The sequence below is a fragment of the Alnus glutinosa genome, chromosome 3 (assembly GCF_958979055.1).
Source record: "Alnus glutinosa chromosome 3, dhAlnGlut1.1, whole genome shotgun sequence".
NCBI classification, from domain to species: domain Eukaryota; kingdom Viridiplantae; phylum Streptophyta; class Magnoliopsida; order Fagales; family Betulaceae; genus Alnus; species Alnus glutinosa.
Window position 1 is genome coordinate 5,481,909 of NC_084888.1, and position 23,879 is coordinate 5,505,787.

General features: G+C 38.6%; 5 protein-coding genes and 1 non-coding gene across 10 annotated transcripts; 3 read left to right on the forward strand and 3 right to left on the reverse strand.

The window, feature by feature from the left end:
* Positions 1-3,586: 3,586 nt before the first annotated feature.
* LOC133864114 (uncharacterized) lies at positions 3,587-6,326 on the forward strand. Of its 2 annotated transcripts, none has more exons than XM_062300338.1 (2): positions 3,587-3,827; positions 6,001-6,326. In XM_062300338.1, exons 1-2 carry the CDS (start codon positions 3,711-3,713, stop codon positions 6,064-6,066), a joined length of 183 nt encoding a protein of 60 aa, XP_062156322.1. In that variant the 5' UTR covers positions 3,587-3,710; the 3' UTR covers positions 6,067-6,326. The 2 variants fall into 2 exon arrangements, 1 of the variants encoding a protein (XP_062156322.1); XR_009899464.1 differs by lacking the exon at positions 6,001-6,326 and adding an exon at positions 5,705-5,964 and having other exon boundaries at positions 3,689-3,827.
* Positions 6,327-8,040: 1,714 nt separating this feature from the next.
* On the forward strand, positions 8,041-10,498 carry LOC133863043 (voltage-dependent chloride channel 1, chloroplastic-like). 2 transcript variants are annotated; one of them, XM_062299016.1, is made up of 4 exons: positions 8,043-8,830; positions 9,147-9,314; positions 9,695-9,901; positions 10,029-10,498. In XM_062299016.1, exons 1-4 carry the CDS (start codon positions 8,156-8,158, stop codon positions 10,203-10,205), a joined length of 1,227 nt encoding a protein of 408 aa, XP_062155000.1. In that variant the 5' UTR covers positions 8,043-8,155; the 3' UTR covers positions 10,206-10,498. The 2 variants fall into 2 exon arrangements, with proteins under 2 accessions (XP_062155001.1, XP_062155000.1); XM_062299017.1 differs by lacking the exon at positions 9,147-9,314 and having other exon boundaries at positions 8,041-8,830.
* Positions 10,499-10,513: 15 nt separating this feature from the next.
* On the reverse strand, positions 10,514-14,951 carry LOC133863042 (riboflavin biosynthesis protein PYRD, chloroplastic). The gene is made up of 3 exons (XM_062299015.1): positions 14,367-14,951; positions 12,417-12,715; positions 10,514-12,181 (listed from the first exon to the last, which is right to left on the reverse strand). The coding sequence occupies exons 1-3, from the start codon at positions 14,754-14,756 to the stop codon at positions 11,572-11,574; spliced, it is 1,299 nt and encodes a 432-aa protein (XP_062154999.1). The 5' UTR covers positions 14,757-14,951; the 3' UTR covers positions 10,514-11,571.
* Positions 14,952-14,964: 13 nt separating this feature from the next.
* TRNAV-CAC (transfer RNA valine (anticodon CAC)) lies at positions 14,965-15,038 on the reverse strand. Its single transcript has one exon. It is a non-coding gene; the product is annotated as a tRNA-Val (tRNA).
* A 71-nt stretch (positions 15,039-15,109) lies between these two features.
* On the forward strand, positions 15,110-17,875 carry LOC133863044 (uncharacterized). Its single transcript, XM_062299018.1, has 2 exons — positions 15,110-15,514; positions 17,335-17,875. The coding sequence occupies exons 1-2, from the start codon at positions 15,280-15,282 to the stop codon at positions 17,553-17,555; spliced, it is 456 nt and encodes a 151-aa protein (XP_062155002.1). The 5' UTR covers positions 15,110-15,279; the 3' UTR covers positions 17,556-17,875.
* A 752-nt stretch (positions 17,876-18,627) lies between these two features.
* Positions 18,628-23,001, reverse strand: LOC133862197 (F-box/kelch-repeat protein SKIP4). Of its 3 annotated transcripts, XM_062297960.1 has the most exons (4): positions 22,703-22,803; positions 21,310-21,816; positions 19,332-19,860; positions 18,628-18,733 (listed from the first exon to the last, which is right to left on the reverse strand). In XM_062297960.1, coding segments are annotated over exons 1-4 (1,047 nt in total). In that variant the 5' UTR covers positions 22,705-22,803; the 3' UTR covers positions 18,628-18,724. The 3 variants fall into 3 exon arrangements, with proteins under 3 accessions (XP_062153944.1, XP_062153943.1, XP_062153942.1); XM_062297959.1 differs by lacking the exons at positions 18,628-18,733; positions 22,703-22,803 and adding an exon at positions 22,859-23,001 and having other exon boundaries at positions 18,798-19,860; XM_062297958.1 differs by lacking the exon at positions 18,628-18,733 and having other exon boundaries at positions 18,798-19,860; positions 22,703-22,804.
* Between the last annotated feature and the right edge of the window lie 878 nt (positions 23,002-23,879).

Here is a 23,879-nt window from a genome sequence, read left to right on the forward strand (position 1 = left end):
ATTATGAAATTATGTAACATAAATTTGGGAAACTTGTACAAATAATGTAGAAGTTATAGGTAGTAGTCATGATTTCTGTTATTATTTGTTGTAATATCGTTTCAAAAATTGTTATGCTATATAAATAATATGTTCAGAGTGGCATGATATAGACTGTATACATAATATAAGATATGATGTGTCAATTGTGTCTTGGCTATGCTCACAAGTTAATTTGTCACATCTCACAATGTGCACACATTCTATAACATATTATTAGATATGTGCACATTGACACTCCAGCCTAATACATATATGCGACAATCTAGGCTTATTAAGTAGGCTTATGTGATATGATTTCTGTGTATTGAAAGAAGTAGCCTTATAAAATGTGTGCTTGGTTTGGTTGTGTATGTGAGTTTGATTTTTGTCATAATTGTGCAGAAATGGACCCAATATTTGATCTAGTCATTTGCCACCATGGATTTCTGCCCGGACATAGGATGGAGTACATAGGAGGAGATTGTATGGAAGTTAATAGACTAGATGCAGACAAGTTCTGTTTTTGGGACCTTACAAATATCCTAGAGTCGTACATGGGGTACAAATACAATGAAATTATGGCAATGTATTACAAGTATGACGATGAAAGCAACGAAAATATAAACAGTCTTAATTCATACCAAGATTTCTTAAAAATGATCAACGGGATCATAAAAGATGGCAATGTGAAGTTGCATGTGTTTGTTGACCATGAAGAGGAGGAACTAGCTGAACCAGTCCCAATTGAAATGGTGACCCCAATGCTGCCTCTCTCTTAAACTCCATCAGAGGTGGAGATTTAGTATTCCGAAGAGGATTTGCCACAACACACATCACAACCTTCAATAGATGAGCCACAGTCTGATGAGCCAGTAGAGCAAGCTGCTGTGCAGCCACCACAGCAGGCTGCCCGAAAGTCAGCTCGGCAGCCTCGACGGCAAACTGCCTGGCAACCTCGGAAGCAGTCAGTTCGACAGCCTCCACAACAGCCTCAGGATGATGATGAGGAGGCTGATGAGAAATACCTTGAGATGAGTGACTTTGAGGTCACAGAAGGCGAAGAAGAAGACATTTTTACAGAAAAATGAGATAATGTTGTACGCGAAGCAAGAGAAGAAACAAACAAATGTTTTGGACGTGGGACAAGGCATCTACATCAAAGGATGAAGGTGATCCAATAAATGACCCTGATGCAGAGTCTGATGACAGTGAAACATTTCACAGTATGGATAGTGAGGAGGAGAAGGATGAAGGTGAGGGTCCTCGTAGACGAGTGAGGAGGTATCCGAAATGGAGGCCCATGCGGGACTTGAAAGACATAATTACATTGACAGTAGGGTTGAAGTTCAACAACCCCACTGAGTTCAAGGAAACATTGAAAATGTTTGCAGTGGAAAATTCCTTTGCTATATGTACAAACACAATGAGAAGACACGGGTCTCCGCGGAGTGCAAGAAAAAATGTGGCTGGAGAATACATGCAAGTTGGTCGAACTGTAGAAAATTTTTCCATATCAAAACTTTTCAGCCAGTTCATAATTGTGGCAGCTACCACGATAACAAGCGGGCAACAGTTAGGTGGGCTGCTAATAGATATATAGACAGCTTTCAAGACCAAAGAAACCTTAAACCGACAGCTTTAAGGGAGATGATCCGGAGGGACTACCATGTTGACTTCAAAATGTTGAGCTGCCGCCGTGCAAAAAGAATGGCATTGGCGATACTGGATGGTATAGATGGTGAGCAGTACAAGCACACCAGAGAGTATGCCAATGCATTACTGCAATGGAATTTGGATTCATCAGCGTTCATTCAGCGGGATGGAGTGTTATTTCAAAGGATGTATGTTTCGTTGGCGAGCTGCAAGGAAGGTTTATTGGCTGCCTGTAGGCCAATGATATGCGTAGATACATGTTTTATGAGGGAAGTGGAGTGGTCAACTGCATGCAGCAATTGCTCGGGATGCAAACAATGACATTTACCCGATAGCATATGCTATATGCGAAGCTGAAACTAGGGACACATGGACTTGATTCTTGAAAATACTTTTGGATGATATTGGGTATGATCGGAAGCATATGTGGTCCTTTATGTCCGACCGTCAAAATGTAATATTTAATGTACATTAACATGTTTTCTTAAACTTTTGTTATCAAACATATTTTGACATGTTTGCTTTTAACAATATCAAACAGGGGTTGGTTAATGCTTTAGAAGATTTGATGTCTGGCGCCGAGCAGAGGTACTGTGTTAAACATCTGCATGCCAATATCAAGAGAAAATGCTTTAAAGGGAAAGAGTTCAAAGATGCTCTATGGGGTGCAGCAAGGGCTTCCAATGAAATACAATTCAAGTATTACCTCAAGGTGATTAAGGGTATGGATCAAAGAGCATACAACTACATCGAGAAGATAAACCCTAAGATGTGGTCCCGCCATGCATTCTCCACTACAAGCTGCAGTGACATTTTACTAAATAACATTGCGGAGAGCTTTAATGCATGGGTGTTGGAGGCTAGGGATCAGCCGATTCTATCTTGTATGGAGACAATAAGGAGATCACTGATATATTATTAAGGGTACATGTATAATAAATTCCCGAGTCAGAGCGCGATTTAAAATCGATTCCTCACTTTTTAAAAATTAACTTTTGTTGCTTAAGTTTTTCATGAATTTGAAATCAGTCATTTCGTGAGTTTTCTGTCCATTTTTGCAATTTCTGTTAGTGTCACGTCAGTTTTTTCATCACATCATCTTAAAATATTATTTTGCTATTATATTATCATTTTTTTTTAATCTCATCTAAAAAATAATAATAATAACATTTATTTTTTTAAAATGAAAATGGGGAATTTGGGGGGTGGTGGTCTGCGAGTCACTCCCTAGGGCCGGGCCACCCCAAAATGCATCGAGGGGCGGTTCAAAGGCCAAGCCCAACCCTTGGGGGAGGCCGCACGCCACCCATAAAGGTGGCTTGGAGCGGTGCGCGGCTACCCTTGCCCACCTAAATTCATTTCGGGGTGGCCTTCATGCCATCTTTAGGGGTAGCCTGTAGCCTCCTCCGAAATGGATTTAGGAGTGGTTCGAAGGGCACCCCAGCCAATTGGGGTGGCACGGGCCACCTCTTGAGGTGGCTCGCAAGCCATCGACAACCACCCATTACCCCCCACTTTAATTTTTTTTTTTTTTTTTTAAATTAAATTTATAATATAATAATAAAAATAATATTTTAAGATGATGTGATGAAAATGGCTGACATGACACTAACAAAAGTTACAAAAATAGGTGGAAAACTCAAGAAATAACTTATTTCAAAATTCCAGAAAAAACCTTAACAACAAAAGTTAATTTTTAAAAAGTGACGGATCAATTTCAAATCACGCTACGACTTAAAAATTTATTGTATATTTGCCCCGTTAATAAAGAGGCTTGCTACACAAGGGACACTCATCCATTCCCGTGAGTCTTTTTTAATAAAAAATTAATTTTTTATTATAAATGGGTGGTGGGACGGATGAGTGACTCCATCAAGCATTTCCCGTTAATAAAACCATCGGGGGTATAGTTTCTGGTATTTCAAATCTTAACTCTTCCAAAACCGTCTTCGACTTTCTCATCTAAAACTAAAACCCTCTCTCTCTCTCTCCCTCTGTAACAAGTCTTTGATGTGCAGAGCTGAAGTAGAAGAAGCATGATGAACCCAAAGACCGAGAAGTTGGTGAGGAGGACAACCATGGTGGCCACTGTCACTGCTTCCTATTTTCTCTTAACCGCTGACTATGGCCCAGAACCCAACGCCCTCGATCCTGTATGTTTTTCCTTTATATATATATATTTGCTGTTGTTCATGTGCAATCAGCATTCAAATGGAGCATAAGGTTTTGGATGGTTTAGTTTTGAAGTTTATAATATGGGCTTTAGGTTTTTTTTTTTTTTTTTTTTTTTTTGTCTCTTTATATCCTGGATGCTTTTATCTGATATCATCTTCATTTCTCAATTGCCTTTCTTTACTCAATGACAGACATTTTCGCTTTGCGTTGGATTGTTTCTTGAAAAATGTTATATTTTGAGCCAGGATTTGCTATTGTATAGTTCACAAGTTTGGTGGTCGTTTTTGATATTGGGTTTGTACAATGTTGCTTGTTATGGTGTAAATTTGGCTGAATATGATTTTTTTCCCTTTGTCTAATTTAGTTGATAAGAAGATAATCGTGATTTTCACCATTTTTCTTTTTATAAGTATTTTTTTTTTTTTTTTTTTTGTTTGTCTCGGAGGGGAGGGGAGGATGGGAGATTCGAACTAGTGAACTCTGCTTCATTAGGCGTGATTTTCATCATAATGTGAATACTTTGATTGCAGTAGATGAGACATTAGGGGTCCTGCAATTGGCACCTAAGGCACAGATTGCGATTGAGAATGAGAATAACTGAATGCTAAGACAAACAAGTGGCAAGACAGAATTTATCTAGAACTAGAATGGATGTGTCCATATAAGGGATGAGATGGTAGAAAGTTTTATGAACGATTTGCCCATGTCCAGCGAAGATCCAGGTGGCGTGAGGATCTTACAAGGCTGTGTGGCCAAATAGAAATGCTGGAATTGAGCTTTTTTTTTTTTTTTTTTTTTTTAAAAAAAAAAGAACTGATCGATCAATCTCTTTTTTGTTTGTAGTATGAAGTTTCTAATCTGTTTGAGGTGTAAGACTTTTAGAATATAAGGTAGAAATGCTACTCAAGAGACTGAAAGCCAGGATTACATGGCATATTAAAATGATCCTTAGTTGACCAGAATAACAAGGTCAATCAAGGTTTCATCTCAGTTCTGCCCTGAAATACCCTTGCATGACCACGTTTTTTGGAAGTGCCAAATGTATTTGATGCTACCTTTTTGCCCACCCTGTTGTGGTCGCCTCTAGCAATAAGGGTATGGAATAGAATTTTGTTCACAAGCATAACAGGTGCCAGAGCTTGATACAGTCAAACAGAAAGTTTTAGGGTGTAATTTTTAGAAGCTCTAAAGGAAAATAGTGATGGGAACTGCTAGAATGCTTTCTAATGATACGCTATGATTGGAAGAAAGGTAAAGAATGGATAGAAAGAGAAAATTTTAAGAATTTGTCCTGGAAATGTAACTTTAAAAGTGCACTTGTATACCTCAATTTATATGCTCACTTGAACATCAACGTGACCCTATAATTTATCATAGAAAACTGTGGCACTTCTCCACTATTAAATTAGATTTTTCTTCTTGAATGGAGGGTTTTTGACATTGGGGTTATGAAATACCGCTAGGGGTAGTTTTACGATCAACTTTCTCATAATATAGTAGATGTGCGTGGGGTTCAAAAATTTAGGGAATCACTTGAAGTTGTTTTGTCTAAATCTCAGTTGCTTTTAATTTGTGCATCCCTCTATATATATATCTTTTTGAACTGATATACTTGTTTCCTCTTTGGTTCCTCTCTGTCCCTCTCAACGCATAGACACACACACACACACACTTCTACACAAACATTTAATTTGTCCAAATTATACTTCTTCTAATTGTTTTTAATTTTTGAGTCCTTTTTAAGGCAGAAAATTTTGTCAGTTTCCTGTGAAATTTCTTTTTGACCATTGCATTATTGGTAAGAACTATGAATAAAGTTACATTGGATTTTCATTTGTCAAGTTAAAATGTTTAGATTGATGCATGATCTACATTTGAAAGAAGATAAGCAGAGCGTGAACAAAAGCACAGATCAGAAGGTTTACCCGGTGTTACTTCTCAAAAAGTAATAGTTCATGTACATGACATTTGGAAAGCAATATTGTTGAGGAAATCCTTAACTGATAAAAGATAATTTACATTACTATCTTTTTATTGTAGATAAGAAATAGTTTTCCTTGTATTTAATTATAGTTCCATTTGACAAATCCACATACATGTAAAGATTGGTATTCTTTTGGAGTTTGTGATGACACAAATTTGCAACGGCAGATTAAGAAGGCGATACTGTCAGCACAAAATTCTGTAAAGGAGTATGTATTTGGATCAAAGAAATAACCTCAAGAGAGACAAACGGAGAAGCTGGGACCCAATAGTGCAAAGGAACATCCTTCGTTGATGGGCAGCTCACTTTGTACAGGAACATAATGGGTTTAAAGTTTTGCTACAACATTGTTGAATATTTGAAGGTTGTAATACGAGACCCAGTTCTTTTGACACATTTTGTTTTTTGCATGGATATCTCGTATGCTTGGACCTCTTGCTGGAAACGAATACTTGCTATGATGTTTACGTGCTATGGATTGAACATCCTCTTATGCTGTTTTCTAAGCTTGCTTGGATGAAATCTGTACATGAACAGGTCTCGTATCCGAAAAAAGCGTGTAGATCTTGAGCCGTGCCAAAAGCTTGTATATTCAAAGTGCACGTCGGGCGCTGATTTGCCACCAGAATGTTGTACCACTTGCATGGTGCAATTTTCTGGGATCGGCGTTGTGGTGATTTGCTTTCAGAGGCACTTTGTTTTTACGGCCACAAATAGACTACTTTCCTCTGGTTGTCTCTTTAAAGAATTGATATGAAGGTAGCTTTGTGGCAAACTGAACTCTCTGTGAACTTGTTTTATAGACATTTTTCTATTTTTCCCCAAGGCAGTTAATCGAATTCATGCCCACAAATTTGCCTCATGTTTGAACTCAAAACTTAAGAGAAACACACGGATGGTTTGCATATCATTATTTGGTATGCCATTTCTTGTCCTTGTTTTTGCTTTTGCTTATGTTTTTCTTTTTTTAAATGGTAAGAATATTATAAAAATTAAAATTAAAGGGAGGAGGCGATCCTTTTCACTGTCAAGCAGACGAGAAGAGGAGGATATGAGAATATGCTTTCAGAAAATAATATAATGGTGGCCCAATCTTGCCACATTGTGGGTGTAGAAGTTGAATTTCCTAACCAACCCAACCAAGAGTTGGAGGAGGAGGCTGGGATTGAGCTTCAAATGTCAAAAATAATGGGAGCTAATTTCCAATTCGTTCGTATATAGTTGAGAGCAACTTTACAATGCTTCCTATTTTCGTTAATGAATATCTTTTTATTTATTTATTTATTTTTTAAATTTATTTTTATGCAAGGAACCTTACTCACTACAACAAGTATAACTTTTTAGGTGGGTTGAGAGTTTTACCCAAATCAAAAACATGAGTGCCCGCAGCCAATTATATTCCATACACCATTTTCAACTCTTTGCTACAAACTCCTTTGATCTAATTTGGATGGCTAGAATAATCAAGTTCATAAGGATTCCAATCCCAATCCTTCACTCTTTCAAACATATTAACTTCACCAGCCTTACACATCAAAACATGGAGAATTCCTCACTCCCAACCCATTCCCTAGCTGCCCACTCCCCCTCGTCACATCAAAATAAAATTTCACTCTGCCTTTGCTGCCATTGACACCAATTCAGATTCATCAAGATCTTCTCCAGTTGAGAGGAATTGGAGAGGAGCCGATCCTTTATACACAAGAGTATTTTTATAATTTTATATGTATCAGCCTCGCAACAATGTCAGCATTATCTATTACCTTTAGCCTCGAAAAACCTCACCTCACCAACATTTGGAGAATTGCCCTCATTATTTTTGATATTTTTGGTCTCTTTACTCATTTTACAGCTAGACTGCCACCAAGATTGACAAGAGCGCAAACCGCTATATTCACAACATAACTCACTGAGCCGCTACTACCGGTTTGACTTACGGTTTTTCCAAAGATTTGTACTCCTTATTAAATCTCCCCCATGATAATGATAGAGATCCCCATGGGAGTTTTTGCAGCCTCTTTTTTTCTTACAGGCGAAAAAAAGAAAAAGAAAAAGAAAAAGAATAGAACCCCTCCACGCCAGGCAGAGGCAGTGATTCAAATCCACAGTGCAAATCTGCCTGTCACAGCAAATCTTCCCAGCCACCTGTAAACCTAAAATTACTCCCATTATTTTATTCAACAAAAAAAATTTGAACGTGTAAAAACCTCCTTCACAAAAAACAACCGTTTCTAACTAACCCATCCCACTCTGAACTCTGAACTCTCAGAAACCCTAACATGCCCTCTTCTTCCCCCTCCCTCCAAACCCTAACTCCTGCAAATGACACAACCCACAAACCCCATCAAACCCACCTCCAAAATCTCTCTCCCCTCCAACTTCACCCCCAAAACTTTCATCAAATTACCCCCACTGACCCTTCCCGCCAAACCCAAAACCACCCTCTCCTTCAAAACCCACTGCTCCCCACCCTCCGATAACTCCCAAACCCTCGTCTCGATCCTCCACGCGATACCGGATTGGGCAGACCACGTGAAAGAGCGTGGAATGCGACAGAAGCGGACCCTCTACGACCACGAGAAATGGGTCCAGCACCGGAGCTCGCTCCGCCATTGGCGCCACGTCATGTCGAGCCTGTCGTCGCGAGTGGTCCTATCGCTGGTGCCGCCAGTGATCGCCTTCACCTCCTTCGCTGCTATCATTGCAGGGTATAATTACGCAGTGTCTGTGCAGTGGTTGCCAGGGTTTTTCCCGGTGTTGAAGGCCTCAACGTTGCCGTACCAGCTGACTGCGCCGGCGCTGGCGCTCTTGCTGGTGTTCCGGACCGAGGCGTCGTACTCGAGGTTCGAGGAGGGGAGGAAGGCATGGACCAAGGTGATTGCTGGGACCAATGATTTGGCGAGGCAGGTGATTGGTGGGGTTGAGAGTTCGGGTAAAAATGCCCCCCTCAAGAAGGCACTTTTGCAGTATATTATGGCATTTCCGGTTGCACTTAAGGTTGGTTGGTTCGAGGCTTCTAACTTTTATGTTTAATTTCTTGTTGTTGGTAGTGTACCATATTCTGCGTATAGACTTTTCTCAGTTAGTATGTTTGAAGTTGTGCTCAATCGGAAGGTGTACAAAATTTTGGAATTGATATTTTTGTACCACAAAGCAATTAATGGGCTGGTGTAACAATATGATATGCTGGAGAAAAGCTCAATCTCAATGTTTTTAGTTTTATTTTATTTTATTTTTTTGTGATTTAGAGAATGTGATTGGGTTAGGATTAGCTTGGTGACACAACTTACTGATTCGAATAGTTTAAATGCAGTGCCATCTTACTTATGACTCAGATATTAGGCAAGACCTCCAAAGTTTTCTTGAAGTAGACGATCTAGCAATAGTGCTCAATTCGAAGCATCGGCCTCGTTGCATTATTGAGTTCATCTCTCAGAGCCTTCAGTTGCTAAAGTTGGAGGAATCAAGGAAAAATATGTTGGTAATTGCTCCCTTCTTTGATCAATTAAGTCTTCCATTCTAACTAATAAAGTTTCCAAAAGTGACCCAGAGTGTTTTCTGTTTTATTTTTTGGCTTGGGTATTTTATTTCATTCCAAGATGTTGGATAATGGTTACACAGTCATGGAAATCAAATCAATTTACAGGTAATCAGGTTTAGAATTGGAAAACTTTTGATTCTTGATGTGCAGTCTTTTTGTTTTCTTTAATGGCAGTAAATATTTTTGAAAAATGCCTAGAATTAATTAATGACAAATTGAACTTGACACTGAAATGTTGTTTTCCACTCAAATTTACTAAATCTTGTATACTTTCTGAAATTCTTTTTTATTGATGTCAAAGTTTCTTAAATGTGATGCAGGAGTCAAAGATCTCTTGTTTCCATGAAGGAATTGGAGTTTGTGAGCAACTTATGGGTATCCCCATCCCCCTCTCCTACACACGCTTGACCTCAAGGTTTCTGGTCCTCTGGCATCTCACTCTTCCTATCATACTTTGGGATGATTGCCATTGGATTGTGATTCCGGCTACGTTCATTAGTGCCGCTTCTTTATTCTGCATAGAAGAAGTATGTATCCCTGGTATCTGCCATATTATGTGTGTGATTGAATGTGTGCTAGAGAAGTTTTATTGCCATGTGATAATCTTTTTCTACTTTTCGCCATTTGTGACTGAATGATGTTCGGCTTCTGTAGGTTGGTGTTCTTATCGAGGAGCCATTTCCAATGCTTGCACTGGATGAGCTATGCAAGCAGGTTTACAGCAACATTCAGGAAGCAATTGCAACTGACAAAATAATTCAAGCTCAGCTGGCTGCAAAACTAAGGAGCCACTCTAAGGAGCACTCACCAAATGGCCGGCCTAATTCCTAGGCAGATGGAAAGCTCATCTATTTTCACAATTTAGGATACAAGGCAGGTTACCCGCATCTTCTGTAGTGGGGCTTTAGCATCCACATATGTAGATATGAAATGGCCTATTCAATAATTCCCAAGAACTTTTTCTTGTGTTATGTATATGTATATAATAGAGTCATGTTGATGATAGACTAAATCACCAATTTGAGCTGTTCTGAGTTTCTATTTTGATTGTTTTGAGATGACTTGGATAGGTCAAAGGAGATTTACTAACAGAGCGTATACTACAATCTCTTTGCATTCTCTTCCCTGTTAAGCTGTTATGCATTCAAGATTCTAGATTTACATGGAAATACTTCATTTTGTGTTGTGACTCCATATGGAAAATGCTTCTTCACCTTCTATAAATGTTCAGCATACAGAATGTTTCTCTTTTTGATTTTCTTCCCATCTTTAAAGGCAGGGCTAAATCGCCCTTTTCCTTCCTAAGCGAAGGAAAGAGGAATGACAACTCAATTGTCTCATCTAGTTCCCTTCAGTCAGCATGCGGTGAAAGAGAATCCTTCATGAGATTGCCACTAGACCGACTGACAGTAAGTTGTAGCATATACATCTGTCTCCTCGGATTTGAATCACTTTCATTAAAGAAATCTGCAGATGGAATGCTCTGATCAAGGATCCTCGCACTTGCAGCCAAAATATCTAATTCATTTGGACCAAAACCACAAATCAAACCCCTTCCAAATTATTTCTGCTACTAAAGCTTCACCTTTGTCTTTCCCAATCAGCTCGTCACGCCCTCCGCCGAGAGAATAGAGTGGAGAGCGAAGTTAGATGTTCAAGATCTACCGGATGTATGTGGAGATGACAGTTATCTACAAGTTGTCATTTTGTTTCTTAACATAAAGACAATTTCTAAACCTGTTTTACAAAGTATGAACTGCACATGCAAGCCTCTCGCCAAACATTCCTAGTCATGTAAAGTTTGTCAATACATTAACCATTATAATTTAATTCAATTGCTGTTATGCGGCGCACAATTTGCATTCAAATGAGAATAATCAGGACATATCTCTGTGTTATCATTTGATGGAATGCTTCTTCAAACTTTGCATACAAGATACAGCACTCTAAAGCTAAAAATGGGCTGCAAATGAGAAAATATGTTGAGGTCAGGGTAGTAGGGGACTATGCCACCTTGTTCTTTGTAAATAAAGAAAACGAGTGAGGTGTGAAAGCAAAATATGCTGGATTGATTCCTTTTCTCAGCCTATTGAAGATGGAATCCCTGGCGAAACTGCCATTATGGAAAAAAACAATAGACAAACCCAAACACTTAACTATTATACCTCATTCGTTGACTCCAAAAAATTCGAATCACTTAAAGATAGGCCTCGAGTACCACATTGTTATCTGAGATTCTACGTCGTAAATTCTTCACTTTTATTCTTTTATCCAGACTCTGCATTGCCACTAGCAAATTCTCACTATTACTTCCATCCCAAACCGGCAAAACTTCCATCACAATTTTTTGCAACAGATTTTGCTCAATGCCCTCTTTGAGAAGCTCTTTAAGATCTCCAAAGTTCCCCCTCAAATCCAGCAAAACACTGCAAAACCCTTGGCGCGCACAGTATTCCAAAATTTCCTTCAGATTTATCCGATCCAAAACCACCATTTCAATTCCCTGTTGAGCTGTTTCAGGCTCTACATCCATCTCTTTGTCTGTGAAGATTATTACCTTAGCAGCTTCTTCAGTGGTTAGATCTGGGATTTTGATGGGAGGATTAGGAGTTCTTGCTGTTAAAATCCAAAAGGGTTGCTTGGCTCCAGGTTCTTGGGATGCTGGAATGGAGAGCTCATCAATAAATAAGCTGGGAGAAAGTATAACTGCATCATATTCCTGTAATAATTGTGAGTAGTATCCACCGGGCTCTGTCACTCCTTCACCAAGCTGATCTAAAACGTTGCCATTAACTGAGAGAGAGTATCTGCAGGTCACAAAGAGTCCTTAAAATGGAATACATTTTTGTTTATATTTACTCATAATAAAAGTTAAAAACTGCAACTTGTCAAGTAAATTTGAAATATAAGAACCCACAAGCAACATTTTTAACCATACCAATTGAAGGCTTTACAAAAACCCCAAAAGAAAGAGCATTTATGAAGATTGATAACTACTTATTCATGATCAATAAATAATACAGAAAAAAGTGGTGACTTTACCTGAGTGTTAAAAAAGGCTTTCCAGTCAGCATTCGATGGATATAGGCCTCATTAAGCGCCTTGCACAATTCTTCTTCAATGCCCACAGTCACATCAATTCCTGCATCTCTCAGTCTATCCACCCCCTTCGAGGCCACTATTGGATTTGGATCCACCATTCCAAGCACTACCTTTTTCACTTTGGCTTTAATCAAGGCTTGAGTGCAGGGAGGGGTTCTCCCATAGTGGTTACATGGTTCCAAGCTCACATATGCTGTTGCATTCTCAGCCAAATCCCCAGCATCTCTCAGAGCAAACACCTGCAAGGTTTCACCTCTTGAATATGCAAAAATTGTACATCAACAGGACTTATTATAATTTTCTCTCTAATTCCTAACTCTATCATGTTCCAAAACAAATACACTAAAGGCAAATTACACTTCTACTTGAACTATTTCGCAAAAAGAACTAACTACCATATAATCATAAGCTACAAAACTGGACAAATAAGCCCCTTAACTTTTATTTTTTCAGCATTTTTAGTTTGTCAGTCAAGTGGCCACTGGCCATTAACTGAATTGATGAAACATATCAAGTGCTTGTAATGTAATTACTTGATACATTTTTCTCCGATCGAAGAGCCTTTTCTATGCAACTTACAAGAGGATAAGACTTTCTTGGTAGCATTTATTTTCTTTTTTGTTTTTTCTCTACAGAGTGAAGATTGACCTTTTGCAATGACAGCTATGGCATCTCACAGCTGATTAATGGGTCTTCTAGAGGAGAAAAAAGGATTTGGCTCTTTTAAGTTGCAATTGCTGTTTGATAAAAAAAATGTCACTACAATTTATAGCACAAGACAAATGAACCAATAATGGTAAAAGAATAAGGCCTATTTATTTCACGTACGTTGGTAAACTGTTTCTTGCAATACGGTGACGGGTAGTAGTAGTGCATAATTTAATCAAACAGAAACATGATAAGGTCATATCCGTCATCAAATCCAGTCTACCATGCACGAACCAAGCACATCGAAATTGATTTTCATTTCGTGCATGATCGTGTTGCATCCAAAGAACTCACTGTCCGATTTATCTCAAGCAAAGATCAAAAATCTAATCTTCTCACAGAGCCTTTATCTGTGCTCGTTTCTCAACTCTACGTGACAATCATTAACGTTCGCATCCTCCCGTTATGATTGCGGGGTAGTATTGAAGTATCCATGATAGACAAGGAGTCATACCTCATCATCCACAAATGAAGATACTCAAGATCAGAGTAAGTTTGAATAGACAAGGAGTTCACCTCATCTCCAACATTATCATCCACGTACAAAGATATTCAAGTTCAGAGTTAGTTTGTATAAGTTTGAAATTTGAATTTGTAACAGTCCCAGCTTAGCCATACTTTCTATCTTGTAAAAGTTATTTATATTGTACACATGATTCAATTAAATTCAAGCAGTGAAAACATATTCACATCAGACGTGTGTAATTCTCTTTACCCATACCAAAATATAATAATGCAAACTCATTCTATGTTAGGTCCTTTGCATCCAAAGCAAAACCTCTGTTCAGACTCTGTTTGCAGACAAGGCGAAGAATTGCCCAAACATGCTTACCAAACAGTATTTTTGTTTTCTCTTTCCAAGTGAAACGCAATTTGAACTAAACTAAAAATGGATCGTAGACATTATTGTTTCACAAACTTAGACAATGATTCAGTCAGAGCTAAGTCGTTCTATCACATTACATAAGAAATTTTCTACCTTGAACACTTTGCTGTCAAACGCACAAACCACTTCCAAAGTGCCAACAAACAGTTTCTCAAAAGTTTTAGACAAAATTTTTAACTTAAGTTACAGAATGCTCAAAGCTTATCATTCGAATTTGAAGACAAAAAGAAGCAGAAAAAAATCACACAGTTCACAATAGAATAACTATGTTTAAAACAGAGTAATGTGGGTTTTACCTCAGCATGAGGCTGCCCCGCTTTAGGGTGAAAACCTTCACCAACAATTTTCCCATCCTTGACAATCACACAGCCCACCATGGGATTGGGACTGGTACACCCAATTGCCTTCCTGGCAAGCTCCACACATCTCCTCATATAGAACCCATCGTCATTATCTTGTGTCACTCCGCCGCATCTGACCCTAACCAAACCAGAACGGTTCTTCACACCAGTTGGTGATTTGGACATTCTTTTGAGTAAATTGCAAAACCCAGATTTCGAATTTGGATGGGACACAAGTTTAGTGGAGTGGTTCGTGGGAGGGAAAGAAGGGAAAATATGAGGAGTGGGTGAGTAACTTGGTGGTGTGAGAGTGTGATTTTGAAACGAAAGTCTTTGAATTTGCATATTCTTTGGGAAACCCAGATGAGATTTCAATGGACTGCTCAATGAATAGTTTCTTCGTCTTCTCCGTGAAAGCTAGAAAGGATCCGGCTTGGAAATCTCCAGTTAGTGAAATGGACGGTCAAGATTTCACTGACATTTTTACACAGTAGTATAAAATAAAAGAAATGGTGAGGCTAGCGTAGAGAAAGGAAAAAGCTAAAACAAAGATTGTCTGAGCCCGGGTTCGAACCGGGGACCTCTAGTGTGTGAGACTAGCGTGATAACCAACTACACCACCCAGACAAGTTGTGTAACACTGAGAACTATTTAAATCTAAACTACATTACAAAGTCTTATCCTCTGTAAAATCTAAATTTGCAAAACATAAAGAAGGTGACGCACTTGCCAGTTGCCACCCACACTCCAAAAACTTTGAAAATTTGAAGAACCCTAAAAACTTGCAAAAAATTTCAGTTACCCTCCAAAAACCAACCTGAATCGCTCTCACCCAGAGACTCTCTCTGTGTTGGATCCAAATCCTAACATGATGGCTGTGAACAAAACCCTAGGAGCCCGCGAAGACGCTCGGAGCTCCGAAGAGGAGGAGGAGGAGGTGGAGAAGCTGGAAGCGGATGTGAAGGAAATGGCGCACAAGATTCTGGAATACAGAGCTACGCTTCCGGATCAGCTCAGGACCACTCTCGCTTCGGCCCTCGCTGCTCAGAGACCTGTTTCCCCCGACGGCTTAGGACTCGCTCCATCCGGGGCTCCGAATACAGGTCACGTTTCGAGGTTTTCTTCGTTTTTTTATTTTTGGGCTCGATTATGGTTGGTTGTATGCACGGCGGTGCTTGAGAAAACACAGAAGATATATATATTTTTTTTTCAAGTTTTCCAATTTTTGAGATTCCCTAGAAAAGGAGAGAAAGAAAGAAAGTTGTTCAATGAAATGGTGTATTACGGTCTACCGAGTGGAGAATTTTTGCTTTCTGGGGTCGGATAGTTCAAATTTAAGATTCAAGGGTCGGATTTATTTTTCCCCCTCAAAGATTTTCTTTCTTTTTTTGGTTGTCTCGGTGTATTTTCTAAGCAATTGAGCGAAAGAGATGGGTATTTTTCAGTTTTTTTTCCTGTATTTATCGTTTGGAAACAATGATTAAAAGGTTAAGTTGGAAACTTTTTGTCTGGGGTTTTCTGGGTAGCATGTGTAACTGAGAACATGATTGATGATATTCCTTTGAAAATTGAGGAAAACGATATGTGGCAACCGAAATTTTGGTTCAAGTTAGTATTATAGTTGTGTTCAAATTGGTTGGCTGAAGGTTTTAGGATTTGGGGACTCTGAATAATGAAATGTTTAAAGTCCAATAATATATTCGAATATGGGAATGTTTAACTGTCATTGAGTGAGTGGTTAACACAGCCAATTGGTGCGCTTCTTTGCTACAAGGAGGTCTAATTAGCCATTGGCCACCAAAAATGCAGTTGTAGACTTGTTCACTAGGAGAAAAGTGATTGGATGGATTATGTGTTTAGGATATATGATGAACCTATTAATTGTTGCTCAGGAAGATGCCAGGTCTCTGGATTTGTCTTTTTAGTTGTAAATTTGAGAATAATGATGGAGAGTGTAAGAAATACTTGTATATTAAGTAGTAGTTTATGATCAAATGATGGAAGTGTATGGGTGGTGATTGATTTAATGTGTGGTGAATTGGAGAGGATTATAAGTGCAATTTGAGGCATTGGTTCTGATGGTGGAGATCGTAATAGCAGTGGAGCTCACGCTTCAGAGAGGAGGCAAACCTCTTCCTCTTGTCCTAATAAACCTTGTTCCTGCTCAGCACTCTGCTCCAAGTAAGGGAAGCCCCTCTAGTATATTTAGAGATCAGTTTCAACCCCATTCTGTTGTGCTCAACTGAGATTCCTATAAATAAATATATTGCAATTTGGTGCTGATGGATACAGTCTTAAAGAAAGAAGTGCTGGTGGTTGGGGTAGTGGCAATGGTAATCTTTGGAGTGGTGCCAGTGTGAAGTGGACATGATGTTTGTGGTAGCATAGGAGTTTCTGTGAGAGCAATATAGGTGCTGCTGTTGGTTATGATCCATGTGTTATTGCTCAAGGAGTAATGGTTTTTGGTATTGAAGATGACCATCGTAGTGGCTTGGGGGACAAGAAGTGTTTTTTTTTTTTCTTCCCCAAAGAACAGTTTCTCCGTCTTTAGCCTTGAAATATAGTACTTGCAATTGGAACAGCTAAATAACATAATTTTTTGCTTGCTTTATTTGCCTGCTAAAATGGTTCCTACTTAAACTTTCTTCTATCTCTTGACACTAAGATCGAACTCAAACCAAATGGTTTTTACTTCCAAGGCTTCAGTGACCACTTTTCCGGTGAGCTTTAGCTCAAATGGTACAACCTCCCTTTGTAGCAAGGTGGAGGGTGAGGTCGTGGGTTCAAGTCCCATCGGGTGCGTGTGTGACTTACCAATAATAATAATAAATTAAAAAAAGACTTGAGTGACCACTTTATTGTTTGTAGTTCAGTTATTCCATCTGCATTTGTTTGAGACACTGACCTTGTGTCTGTTATACAGATTCAGGAGGACAGTTTAAATCTAGTGAGGTGGCACCACAGGCAGAAGAAGATCAAGAGATGGCTAAGAAAATACAATTACTTAAAGATAAAATTTCAAGTAATGCCTCTGCCATGCCTATTGTCTTGAAGAGGATGAAAGAGTGTATTTCTAAGATTGACAAATTGGATTCTAACAATGGAATCATACATCCTGCATTTAAGAGGAAAAAGACTAGCTGACCAAATTTTATCAAGCTTGCATTATTTTTATATTAGTTGTTAATTTGAGGAATGGAATGTCAAGGGTGTTCCGAGGATTGTTTGAACTTATCTGCTCAAATGTGGACGTACATCTGGCATTCTGGCTTTTGGAAGGAAAGGGATCTATCGTCAAAGGTTGTCACCAACAGCGGATTTGAGAGTTTCCCGTGTACTGTAATTATTCAAAGAGGGCATTGCTTTCACCTATGTCATAATTTGTTGATAATATGCACAGAGCACCTCTTGCACCCATTGTTGATGTATTAAAAGTGATGAAGAGAAGATGCTATATTCTAGAATGTCTATATATATATATATATATTTTCCATTGTTCTTTCTTTTGTTGCTTGCTTCGACAAACAATACTGTAATGGACTGATTTTTGTACAACGCAAATGCAATGGCGTTGTCCTCAATGGAATTTGGATCCTCTCCATTTGATCCTCCAGTTAGTGGATTTGTAGGGGCATAGTTGCCTTTTCACATTCCATGAAAATGTGAAAAGACAAATATACCCCTAAAATCGCTTGTCTATAGAAGGTGTAACTAAAATAAACTCATTGATCCATCATTCTACTGCATTGGATGCCTTTTTTTTTTTTTTTTTTTTTTAGATGGTAATTTCCACGCATGTCTTGCTGCTTGGAGTTTCAAGTTTAGAGAATTTTACTTTGCTTTTATGCCACGCCACTACATGATGCTTTCCAAGATGCTCTTTTGATTTTGCCCTGACTTAGGAGACAACCAATTATCAGATCTTAGTAGTAGTTTCATACATCTTGTCCTGCGGAATCAATTCAAATTTAACCCAAAAATATTCAGTTTCAGTTCAGTTTTAGATTTATTTGTAGAATATTAGATTAGATTCATAATCTTATGTACCAAATCAATCCAAACCGTGTTGCACCTTTAATTATCAAGTATTGCTATACATCACACTTTTATTTCACTTTGTTAAATATGACATTACCAATCAACACTTGAATCAATTTCTGATTGACAGTATCACGTTAGCAAAGTGTAATAGAAGTGTGGTATATATCACTTCTCTTCATTATCTATGCACATGTTTTTAGCACTGTATTCAGAAACAATGAATCTCCTCCAGCACGATGCAATCACAACAATCTCTATTTGTATTTAATATCTTATCTGACCTACAAAAGAAAAAGAAAAAAAGGGAAACATCCTCCAGCGCCTGTCGAGAGTATCACACAGCAATTCATACAACACAAAAACATCATCCACATTGGAAATTTATTTTAAAGTATAAATTCAAGATAAAGTTAAATGTGGAATAAGATACACGTATCATGTTCATTTCCAAAGGTTGTCCCAGTGTAACCCCCAACGCATGCAGTATATTCAGAGTATCACCCAACAATCAATTCTTTTCTTTGACAAGTAATTAGCCCCAAAGGGAGTGGGTAGGGTAAATCGGTATTATTAACCTCAACTTCATGAGATGTAGTTTTTAGCCGATTCAACTACATATCACTTGGGGTTATCACACAACAATCTTTTTTTTTTTTCTTTGATAAGTAATTAGCCCCAAGGGAGAGTAGGGGAGATTCGAACTAGTAATCTCCACTTCATGAGGCATAGTCCTCAGCCTATTGAGTTATTCCTTGGAGATATCACTTATCATATAAGGGTCAATTTAAACACTTACATACAAACGGAATCTCAAATTGCTAAACATTTACAGCCAATTATATCATCATCGGAAGTTAAATTAGGTATTGAAGAACTCACCATCACCCCTCCCATATTCCCTGCATTGCCAACATCGATCACGACGGTACTAAGCCCCTTTCCCACAACAAATATTCTTTTCCCAACAGCAACCATTTGGCACGGTGGTCTTGTAAACAAGGGTGACAACCTCCCGACCGGCACCCACTCCCTGGTTTCCTTCCGCCACATTATCAGCCTGGTTCCTGAACTCTGATCCAATGCATAAAGAGTCCCATCCACAGCAACTGCTGGACCCTGCCATCCTGACACCATGTCAGCATCTGCATGCTGCCACGTACCACTTGATGGCTCATAAACCACTGAATGCACATGAGAAGTTACAGCACAAGTGCAACAGCGAATATAAATCTTCCCATCCATGACTATGGAATCTTCGATTTCAGGAACAATGTTTAGGTCTGAGTGAGACTTCCAACTGTTTGTGGAAGGGTCATAAGTGTCCCAAGAATGTGGACTGCTTGAATTTGAACCTAACCCACCAATGGCATAGATTTTCTCATCTAAAACTTCACAAGCAAAATAACACCTGAATAAATAGAACTACATGATGATTTCCAGTGCCAGGAAAAAGAAAATGATCTTTGAGTAAGAAAAAAAAAAGTGATGAAGAAACATAGCAGAATGCATGCATGAATAGCTCAGTAACTTAAAAAATGCACAATCAATAGTAAAACAAGAATAAACCCCATATTTAACCAATTTTCGACAAGAGTGTCTGTGGAGTGTAGCAATTAGAAGAGTAAAGCCCAAGAAATCACTTAAATGCATAAAGGCAAGAAGAATTTTAATCCACTTGGGAACAATAAAAGTGCCATTTGCAAGTCAGAGGGAGGGAAAAGGGCACATCCAACGAGAAGATATTGTATCATGCAAGGGAGGGAGAGGGATAGATAAGAGTCAAGGATTGAATGCAAGGGCTTTTAAAACAGGAATTTAAAAGGCAAATACTCTCAATCCCTGGAAGGGAGGATTCTCCCTTCCTCTTCCCTGGAAGAACCCACGTCCAAGCCTCTTATTCAATACAAACGTAAAGGGAGGAAGCCAAAGCCGGTGGTGGGTCAAGGAAATCATGAAGATGTGGGTTTTCTCAGGCGGGTGTTTCTTGAGTCGAGCTCCTCCTTTCTTTCACAAGCAGATCGTAGTTTCACAAGCGCCCGCCCTCTCAATTCTGCGGGTGGTCTCCAGGCTACCTCTCCTTTGGAGCTGTCCTTGGCATGCTCTATGTATTTTGGGGATAAGGGGGATAGAACTATGGCTTTCCTCTTTGCCCTTGATGAGGACCATAGGAGGTGGGATATGATTGAAGATTGTGAGCTTTAGGGGCTTAGGGTTGGGTTGTTTTGTGGGCTGTTCCTTGTGGGGTCAGTGGTGAGGCTGTTACTTCTTGTATACTCCGTGTGTACTAAGGGCGCCTTACGCTGTTTTTTATAAAATTACAATTACTTATAAAAAAAAAATACTCTCAATCCCTTTTCTTTCCCAAACTCATCAAGAGGATGTTGGAAGGCCATTCAGGGACTTTTTTTCTTTTTATAAGTAAATCTTGAACCTTTTTTTTTTAATTAACACCAACCCCATAGCGGGAGGGGTCTGGGGCCCCTTCTTCTTTTTTAAACGCTTAAAAAAGGACATAGAAAGGAAAATCTTGTACAAAAAATTTCAAAAAAGAAAAAAATCTTGTATTTATATATGCCAAAATACAGAAGATGTGACAGCCTTTCCATTTGCTCCCATGCAGATCCAAGAAAATAAAGGCTAATTTGTGAATTTGCAAAACAAAAGTGAAAGAAAATGAAACACTTCTCACTGTCGACCGAAGTTACAGCTGGCCTTGGATGCTAACAATGAAGAACAGAATCGATACGGATTTCATAGATTGCAATATGTTATCTACGAAAGTGAGGATCAATTGAATCTAGAGGAAACTTAAATTACCAGCGTGCATGTTACTTTGTTGTGAAGTGAGGAGTATTACCTTGCAGTTGACAGTGGAGCACCATCACTCCAAATGTTCATCGAAGCATCATAGCAGTATACTTCATTGGTGGCATCTTCCGACCAACCACAGCCACCCAACAAGAAGACTTTCTTTCCCAATGCTTCAAAACCGATGCCCTTTCTCTTCAAGCTGCGAGGTGGAAGCCCTTGAATGGTCTTCCAACACCTTCTTGATGAGTTGGGGTCCAACACGTAACAGCAAAGCTGCTCACATTTGTCTCGGCACAAAGCATAAATCCAAGTCTCATCAAGTTTATGCTTTCGACGGTGAAAATGCCACTCTTCACTGCACACTAGGTCTCTCCATCTCCTTGAGACACACTTAAGAAGCGTATGGTACTTTCGAGGAACTCTCGCCAGGCAAAAAAGAGCAATGTCATCGGGTAGTCCACATATAATCGGAGGTTCAGTGAACTCTATTTGACTGACACTGCCTGATCCACAATCTAGATGCTCCATTGCAATATTGCAAATAATCCAAAGCCTGCTAGATGTAAAAGACATCCATAAGCCTCCCAAACATGCAACATTATGCAGAACCTAATAACCCAACTACAAGCTAGAGCCTCAATACCTAAACCAGTATTTGCAATTTGACTATGCTAAATCCTTGTGCAGATCATTTCTACGCCCTAAGTCTACCCTTCATATCATTCACTGAAAAAAGATTATACTGATAATTACCTCATAAATTAATTTGAACTAACAGTAAGAATTTCCCAGTATCCTAATGATAGCCTGAGTTTCCCCTCCCCAGACTGAGAATCCTATTCTGAACAAAAGGAATTTGTTTTTGGCATTTGGACAAATGCATGAATAAAAATTACGATTTTCCAATGTTTGTAATACTAACAAGATATATAAAGTTATAAACTACCTAAAATGCTAAAAAAATCTATAAATAAAAATATTGTTAACCTGATTTTCAAAACTATAAAAGAACAGAAAAAAAAAAAAAAAATCATTCCATTTCCAAAATTCCACTAGATCACTCAGCACGTGGAAACTCACAAAATTATGCAATAAATAACATTATTCAACCCTACAATCATAATCTGAGTCAATTTTTTTTCAAGAATCCTCTCTTTAAGAGAAAGAGACAAACTAAAAACTGTAAAAGTTGAATCCCAAACAAACTCACCACTCTTTCTATATCAATTAAACTGATCAGTGTAGAATTAAACCAAAAACACAGGCCTTCATCCCTGTTTGGTTGCTAAATAGATCAAATTAAAAAACGAAGCAAAGAAAAGGAATCGGTATATTTCAATGGCCAATGCAACACATATTTTCGAGAACAAATTCTCAGCAACCAAACAGACCGCAACGAAAATCGAATTAACTTATTGGAAACCACCCTAATTTCATACATTGCACATGCAGATCGAACAAAACGGAAGGCCACAGATATTTCCAATCCAATCAAACCCGACGAACGAAAGGAGTAAAACTGGAAAACAAAAAAAAAAAAAAATTCGAAACAGACGGAACTTTGGTTGAAATAAATAAATTGCGGAAAAACAGACCTGTGAGAATTTAAGCTGCCAAGTTGTGGATTCGATCATGAATGAGATGAATGGTGAAGGTAATCGTTTCTTTTGGGGGTGAAAATGTGAATCAAGAAAGTTGCGTGTCGATGAAATCACTAAAGGATCGGGCTGACCCGTGAATTAAAGTTTCACGGGCTTTGTGCTGTCGTGGCCCAGCTCAAGCCCAATTTTCTCGATCTTCATTTGTTCATCGGGAAATAGTCCACTTTTTTCTTTTTCTTTTTTCTCAATATATTTCGATCTCAAGATTCTTATATGATTTCACTCTCTAAGGTATGTGTCATATGATACTCGGGCTATTGGTATAAAACTAGGGGTATATATGAAGCTAATACCTTGTGTTGTGGGTCATTTCCCATTAGTTTTCTTGCTTGTCAATCAAATCTTTCTAACAAAATTCTTGTGAAATCTCAATCATATCACGATGAAAAAAACTAAATAAAAAAAATTTGATGTTTTCTCTAGAAAATAGAGGGCTTCAAGACAAACAGCACAAGATCACCATCCTCCTAAAAGAACAAATAAGTAGTTTAGGTTTATGCAATTTTTATAAGCTTATCAAAAGTCCTTGAATTTTTGCTTCCACAAACTCCATTTCTTTTCTTTTCTATTTTTTATGAATATCAAACAAGTTCAACTGGTTTGGGTGGGGTAATAGATCTATATTGAATCATCCACCTCTGTCATCCACACGCCTTCACTCCATCTTTATTGGTCTGCTCTCTTCCTCCCTAAGGCTTCGGTCCCAACAGGTCTACAACACACTCCTTCTTGACGCGCGTAAGCTACACAAGTCACCGCTGCCATTAATTTTTTCTAGCAGATCAATGATCCATAAGCTCTTTTCTAAAGAGACTTTTTGGTCCTTCAATTTTTCAGACTCGGATTTGAGCTCAAATAACTTTTTGTTTGGTTGGGCTTCAGACTCACCGTCCTAAAAGCAGATATCTCAATTGTTGTATATATATCTCTTAGCCTCTCCAATTCCTCAAAAGCT

What these genes read in the sequence shown, in the direction of transcription:
- LOC133863044 (XM_062299018.1), top strand. Translation starts at nt 15,280, where the DNA reads ATGATGGCTGTGAACAAAACCCTAGGAGCCCGCGAAGACGCTCGGAGC. An exon ending in ATCCGGGGCTCCGAATACAG is followed by an intron (nt 15,515 to 17,334) that starts GTCACGTTTCGA and finishes TCTGTTATACAG; the next exon opens with ATTCAGGAGGACAGTTTAAA.
- LOC133862197 (XM_062297958.1), bottom strand. An exon ending in GCTCCACTGTCAACTGCAAG is followed by an intron (nt 19,861 to 21,309) that starts GTAATACTCCTC and finishes CTATTTATTCAG; the next exon opens with GTGTTATTTTGCTTGTGAAG.
- LOC133863042 (XM_062299015.1), bottom strand. Translation starts at nt 14,756, where the DNA reads ATGCAAATTCAAAGACTTTCGTTTCAAAATCACACTCTCACACCACCA. An exon ending in CGGGGCAGCCTCATGCTGAG is followed by an intron (nt 12,716 to 14,366) that starts GTAAAACCCACA and finishes GAAACCTTGCAG; the next exon opens with GTGTTTGCTCTGAGAGATGC. An exon ending in AAGCCTTTTTTAACACTCAG is followed by an intron (nt 12,182 to 12,416) that starts GTAAAGTCACCA and finishes TGTGACCTGCAG; the next exon opens with ATACTCTCTCTCAGTTAATG.
- LOC133864114 (XM_062300338.1), top strand. Translation starts at nt 3,711, where the DNA reads ATGATGAACCCAAAGACCGAGAAGTTGGTGAGGAGGACAACCATGGTG. An exon ending in AACCCAACGCCCTCGATCCT is followed by an intron (nt 3,828 to 6,000) that starts GTATGTTTTTCC and finishes TTGCAACGGCAG; the next exon opens with ATTAAGAAGGCGATACTGTC.
- LOC133863043 (XM_062299016.1), top strand. Translation starts at nt 8,156, where the DNA reads ATGACACAACCCACAAACCCCATCAAACCCACCTCCAAAATCTCTCTC. An exon ending in AATCAAGGAAAAATATGTTG is followed by an intron (nt 9,315 to 9,694) that starts GTAATTGCTCCC and finishes AATGTGATGCAG; the next exon opens with GAGTCAAAGATCTCTTGTTT. An exon ending in CTTTATTCTGCATAGAAGAA is followed by an intron (nt 9,902 to 10,028) that starts GTATGTATCCCT and finishes CGGCTTCTGTAG; the next exon opens with GTTGGTGTTCTTATCGAGGA.